Consider the following 6345-nt stretch of genomic DNA (forward strand, 5'->3'; position numbering starts at 1 on the left):
GTGCTGTGGATTATTAGTCATTGAGTATATTTAAGACAGATCTATATTTTTGGATACCAAGAGATCCAAGGGATATGTGGGAAGGTAAAGTTGAGAGATCAGCCATGAGCTTATTGAATGGCAGAGCAGACTCAAAAGGGCCTACTCCTCCTCCCATTTCTTGTGCTGAAATATAGCAATTTAAGAACGTATCACCTTGCATGATATGCAAGGTCTAGAACTTCTGGGACACAAGCACTTGTTTCCCAAGAACATGAAACAGTACCCAAGAGTTAGATCCCCAGAATTTCACATGCAACCCAACCTGCCAACACCAGTCAATCCAAAGCACAGCTGCAAATTTATCCTCTTGGCAACTACACTTCAAGACATGTGCCAAAAAACTTACAGCCAAACATTAAAGGGTTTTTCAATCTAATCAACATTACTCTCTACACTAGTGTGGAGCCAGTGAAAGATTTCAATTAAGCAAAAAGACCATTATATTCAAAGTTTGAATTATATCTGGGTCAGGAGACTAGGCTATTAGCTATAATCTCAGTCACCAGTGAATGCAGTAAACTGGAAGCTATTTTAATATCTGTAGGTATACAGCTGAATGATTGTATTTAGATTTTGCACCAGTGGTTAATTGCACTGTATTCCAAATTGGCACATTGGAAGACTTTCCAGTCTAATCAGCAAAAATCAAAAGTCAGCAATGGAAATCAGGCTCTAAAATATAGCCTCCAGGCACCATTTAGAATAAGTGTGCACATAAACTACATGGTTATTATTTTAGGCTCAGGCTAAACACGAACACTCAGTTGAAGTCCCAGGACAAAACCTTTTGGTGCAAACTTCCATTTTTTTCTTTAAAGGTCTAATGTGGGTCTGGCATTGAGAAATATCAGCTTACTTTTACAGTAATAACTGCTGAATTGCCATTTGGTAGTTGCCCATGTTAAGAGTAGCCAGGGCTGGCAACACCCCAATCCCACAACTAGCCATCACTCAGTGTCTAGGCATGTAGAATGGCTACTTGAGCAGGGTAGGTGGCATCTGCAGAATTGCATCAATGAACACATGGTTATTCAATGTGAAACACCAGATCCAAGGAGAAGAGCATTCCTAAATTCTTGCTCAGAAAAGTGTGGATGCTACTGAAACATGAAGAAAGACTGCAATCATTTACACTGTCAATTTTATTTTTTAGTTACAGTCATTTAAAAAGAGCAGACTGGCTGGATGAAGTGATTTAGTCCCATCAGTATGGAATGATACTAAGTGTACAGAGAATGATTGGTCACTTAACATGGTCACTTCACAACCCAAACCAGCAGAAAGGATACCAGATGGGACCCCATAAATAGGTGTAATTTGACAAAAGTCCATGAATGTACAAGATATGTTACAAGTACAACACTGGTCCACGCAACATTGACGTCTGACCATTTAGACAAGCTTCTTGAATTCATCGTACAAGACCAGCACGAAAGCACCACCCATCCCTCTGAGCACATTGGACCAGGCACCCTTGAAGAAAGCAGAACCACCCTCTTCCCGAAGAATCTTCTTCCAGCAGTCAATTGTTCCTGTATACATGATATCAGCTGAAAGGAGAAAAACAATTAACTTGGCCACTTCTTTCTAAATAAGTTTGGAAATTTTAATTAATTAAGTGTCTCCACAACAATTAAAATGTTACACTGCCCATATATGCCACCCCTTGGCACAATCATCTGGAAACAGTGTACACTGACAACACCCAGCTCGACCTCCGCCACTTCTCTCAACCACTCCAGGGTCTCTAAATGTTCAGACTGCTTGTCTGAAATCCTGTACTGGATGAGCAGAAATGTTCTCCAATTAAATACTGGGAAGTCCGAAGCCAGTCGTCTTTGGTCCATGCCACAAACTGTTCCCTAGCCACCGACTCCATGTCTCTCCCCAACTTCTGTATGCGGCTCAACCAGACTGTTTGCAACCTAGGTGTCATATTGGACCCGGAAATGAGCTTTCGGCCACATATCCACAGCATAACTAAGACCGTCTATTTCCACCTCTAACATTGACCGTCACCACCCCTGCCTCAGCTCATCTGCTGCTGAAACCCTCATCCATGCCTTTGTTACCTCTAGACTTGACTACTCCAATGCACTCTTGGCTGGGCTCCCACACCCTACATAAACTGGAGGTCATCCAAAACTCAGCAGCTCAGCCTAACTCTCACCACATCCCATTCACCAATCACCCCTGTGCTCGCTGACCTACATTGGTTCCTGGTTAAACCAAAGCCTTGATTTCAAAATTCTCATTCTGGTTTACAAATCCCTCCATGGGCTCATCCCTCCCTATCTCTGCAATCTCATTCAGCCTCAACTCTCCTCCCTCCTAACTCCACTTCTCTAATTCTCTCCGCTTGCACATCCCGGGTTATAACTGCTCAACCATTGGTGGCCGTGCCTTCAGATGTCTTGGCCCCAAGCTCTTGAACTCCTCCTAAACTTATCCTTTAAGATGCCCCTTCAAACCTACCTCTTTGACCAAGCTTTTGGTCATCTGCCAGAATTTCTTATGTGGTTCAGTCAAATTTTTGACATAACACTCCTGTGAAGCACCTTGGGATGGTTTACTACATTAAAAGCACTATATAAATAATTCTTCTTGTGTGCTTAATGGGGAAGCAAAGCTTAGAGGCTACTTCCAATATCCCACATTTGTAAAGTGAATCAATACTATTTCTCACCCCATGGAAAACCATCATGCAACAATGGAGCAACACTAGCACCAGCCCAAACCATACCACCAGTATTAAATCAATGGTAGAGCACTTTGAACAAAGAACTCTGCCAAGAAGTTCCATTGGGCCCCCATAACTGTTAGCTTGTTGTGCTGCCACTCAGACTGGTTAGCAAAGAAGCTGCATTAATTTATCAGTGCTAATAAAAGAGCAAGGATACAATACTGTACATGACATCCAGTCCATAGCTGCCCTCGAGGCCATTCTACTGCTGTTCATGTCCAGGTAGCCATCAACCTACCTGCTTTCCGACCAGACTGCATCATCATACGACGACGTACAGTGTCAAATGGGTAGGACATCACACCAGCAACAGCAGTTACACTCTGAGCTATCATCCAACTGATCACAATGTGAGTGTTCTTAGGATCTGGGAGCATTCCTGGGGGGAAAAAAAAAAGTGTCAACACATTGGACATTGGAAAAATGCAACTCCTGTCATGAATACATGAATAAGAAGTTTCAATGCTTACCTTTAGCAGTATCGTAGATGCCAAAGTATGCAGCTCTGTAAATGATGATACCTTGTACAGACACATTGAAGCCCTGGTACAGCCCTTTCACACCATCTGACTTGAAGATCTTGGTAAGACAGTTACCCAATCCTGAGAACTCTCTCTCTGCCGACGACTTCCCAACATCAGCAGCTAGACGTGTTCGGGCAAAATCAAGGGGATAGACAAAGCAGAGAGATGTAGCACCAGCAGCACCACCGGAAGCCAAGTTGCCAGCAAAGTAACGCCAGAACTGTCTCTTGTCAATACCGCCAAGGAAAAACTGTTTGTACACATCTTTGAAAGCAAAGTTGAGAGCCTGGGTGGGGAAGTATCTGATCACATTGGCCAAATTACCACGCCAGAACGACAGGAAACCTTGCTCTCTCGGGATGCGTACAACACAGTCTATGATCCCTTTGTATTGCATTTCCACTGCAATCTGTTTGCTTGCATGTTGCACCTGTAATGAGAAAAACACAAGTTAGCCGGATCGTCAGTGGTTATTGAATCAAATCAAATGCAGTTACATGCCCATAGTCTGGGATTGAAATACCCAAACCCATGCTACAGAAACAAACCCCACCTTCACCTACACTTGAATTCGAAGTCAGATGCTGCAATAAGACTGTAGGGTTGACATTGTGAAAGATCAAATCAGTGTCCCCATCCAAGTCCATGTTGTAGGTTATGGGGGGGGGGGGGGGGCGCGCAAGGATTCATGACTGACTGCACCCCACAAGCCCATCCATCAAAGGCCCACCCAACTACCAAGGTGATCCTGATCAGTCTTATGCAGGTGGCCTGGCAGAGATTGTACAAAAAAAATCCTGGACGTCCTCTTCTACATAGAGTGGAAGGTGAGTTTTAGTAGGAATTCGACAAGCATGAAACTAGTGCGCAAGAGCATCGTTAACTGTTGCAATGGACACGTTCTTCAACGTGACCTTCGAGCATTGAAGTGCCACGGTCAGATCTGGAATAGTTAATCGCCGCACTCAAGCTATTGCGACTTAAGGAGCAAAATTCACTTGTGCAGAGCGACCGAGAAATCCGGCCCGAGTCAACACCGGCAGCGAGAACATGCAGTCCCCGCTCCAAATTGCAAATGTTGTCTTGCAATAAAACACCTCCCGAGAGGGGCAGAGAATTTAAGTTTTGCAAATATCAGTTTTTTTTTTAAAAGGGGGGGGGGGGAAAAAGAGAAAAAAAGAGAAGCGGGCACATCCGCCGTAAAAATGGGAATAATCCCTGCCGGCTTTTCCCGGGTTTCCGCAATGTTGCAGAATGGCGGCATCCACATGTGCTCAATGGTTTGGGGGAAAAGCGGGGAGACAAGCCGCTTCCCCTGCAGCTATACCCGGTCACCTTGGCCCTCCCCTCTACACAGAAAATAAACAAATTAAAACCTCCTGGCCGAGATTATGGTTTCCCCTCCACTCGGGGGGCAGCTGCACCATTGGGGAAAGTTCCCTCCCAATCCCCAATGCAAGGGGAGGGGGAAAGGGACGCGGCAACTGCGGCGAATAAGATGGAAGGCGGCCTTCCCCCAGCACCTCCAACACTCGGCCTTGGCCAACAGGCCGCGCTCCTTCTCCTTGTCGCGACCTTGATCGCCTTACCAGTCGCATTTTTTTGCGTGCAATGGTTAAAAAAAATATGCGCATCAATTCAACTGAAAGTTTAAAAAATAGCCATTTGCATGAATGCACAGACGCTAAGTTACCCACCCGGAATAAATCTTACACTTTCTGGCCGGGCGGGGGAAAAAGGAAGGAAAGAAGCAGTTCCATTTTGCATCCGCTCCAGAAAGAGAAAAATATCTACTCCGACTTGCAGACCAGCGCCTGGTCTGGTTTGCAATCACGGTGAATGGGGCGGACGCGGCGACAGCCAGCACTGCGGCAAATGCCAGCAGCCGCGTCCTTTGCAGCGCTCGCAGCCCGTGGGAAAGCCCCCTCGGGCCGGGCACAGCCCGTTACCTGCAGCAGGAGCTTCACCCTCTCGATGGGAGCCACGGCCGTCTTGGAAATGGCAGCGGCCACACCGCCGGCCAGGAAATCCTTGGCGAAGCTCACAACCCTGTCGGACGCCATTTCCTTTGCTTTTTCTTCTTTCTCCTCTTTCTCTCACGTTATTTTGAACGCTTGCGTTTTATTTTGCTAAGTGCAAGAAAAAAAAACCCAGCCACTTTCACAAATAAAAGAGAATGCCGGGCGCCGACGAAATGGCCGATTTTACAGCGGAAGTGCAGCTTTAAAGCGGCGCAGCTACCGCGAGAGCGCGGCGTGCCGGCGTCACCCCGGGGCGCGGCCGCCGCGCCGCTGATTGGCCGGGCGCGCCGCTCCTCGCCGTCTGATTGGCCGGCCGCGCCGCTCCTCGCCACTTGATTGGCCGGCCGCGCCGCTCCTCGCCGCCTGATTGGCCGGGCCTGGCAGGCGCGCGCGCTGCTGCCAGCTGATCCATTGTCCCGGGGTGAGCGCCAGGGTGACTGAGTAGCCAAATGCTTCACCTTCGCAACAGTAACACTCTCTGTTTGCCTGTCTGCAAAAACAGGCAACTTTGCCACAATGTCATTCTCACTGCTGAGAAAACTCCACAATTTACAAAAAAAAACAATAGCTAAGGGTGGGAAGGGAAAGGTATACGTCCAAAAAGGACTTGAAGGTCACATTGCCACAAGGTTGCATTTAATTTTACACAAAAGCAAAATACTACCGAGGCTGGAAATCTGAAATAAAAACAGGAAATGCTGGAAACACTCAGCAGGTCAGGCCCCATCTGTGGAATGGAGAAACAGAGTTAACATTTCAGGTCGATGACCCTTCGTCAGAACTCTTCGACCGGACTCGATGCAGGAAGAATGTTCCCGATGTTGGGGAAGTCCAGAACCAGGGGTCATAATCTAAGGATAAGGGGTAAGCCATGTAGGACCGAGATGAGGAGAAACTTCTTCACTCAGAGAGATGTGGGCATGTGGAATTCTCTACCGCAGAAAGTTGTTGAGGCCAGTTTGTTAGATATATTCAAAAGGGAGTTAAGTGTGGTCCTCATGGCTAAAGGCATTAA

General features: G+C 46.7%; 1 protein-coding gene across 1 annotated transcript; it reads right to left on the reverse strand.

The window, feature by feature from the left end:
* Window positions 1-1342: 1342 nt before the first annotated feature.
* slc25a5 (solute carrier family 25 member 5) lies at window positions 1343-5515 on the reverse strand. The gene is made up of 4 exons (XM_070882838.1): window positions 5259-5515; window positions 3256-3739; window positions 3024-3164; window positions 1343-1592 (listed from the first exon to the last, which is right to left on the reverse strand). Exons 1-4 carry the CDS (start codon window positions 5370-5372, stop codon window positions 1435-1437), a joined length of 897 nt encoding a protein of 298 aa, XP_070738939.1. The 5' UTR covers window positions 5373-5515; the 3' UTR covers window positions 1343-1434.
* Window positions 5516-6345: the final 830 nt, after the last annotated feature.

This window comes from Pristiophorus japonicus, chromosome 6 (genome assembly GCF_044704955.1).
Source record: "Pristiophorus japonicus isolate sPriJap1 chromosome 6, sPriJap1.hap1, whole genome shotgun sequence".
Classification (NCBI taxonomy): domain Eukaryota; kingdom Metazoa; phylum Chordata; class Chondrichthyes; family Pristiophoridae; genus Pristiophorus; species Pristiophorus japonicus.

Coding starts and splice junctions, on each gene's coding strand:
- slc25a5 (XM_070882838.1), bottom strand. CDS start 5,372: ATGGCGTCCGACAGGGTTGTGAGCTTCGCCAAGGATTTCCTGGCCGGC. Junction 3,740..5,258: donor GGGTGAAGCTCCTGCTGCAG/GTAACGGGCTGT, acceptor TTCTCATTACAG/GTGCAACATGCAAGCAAACA. Junction 1,593..3,023: donor GCAGTCTGGTCGGAAAGCAG/GTAGGTTGATGG, acceptor TTCTCCTTTCAG/CTGATATCATGTATACAGGA.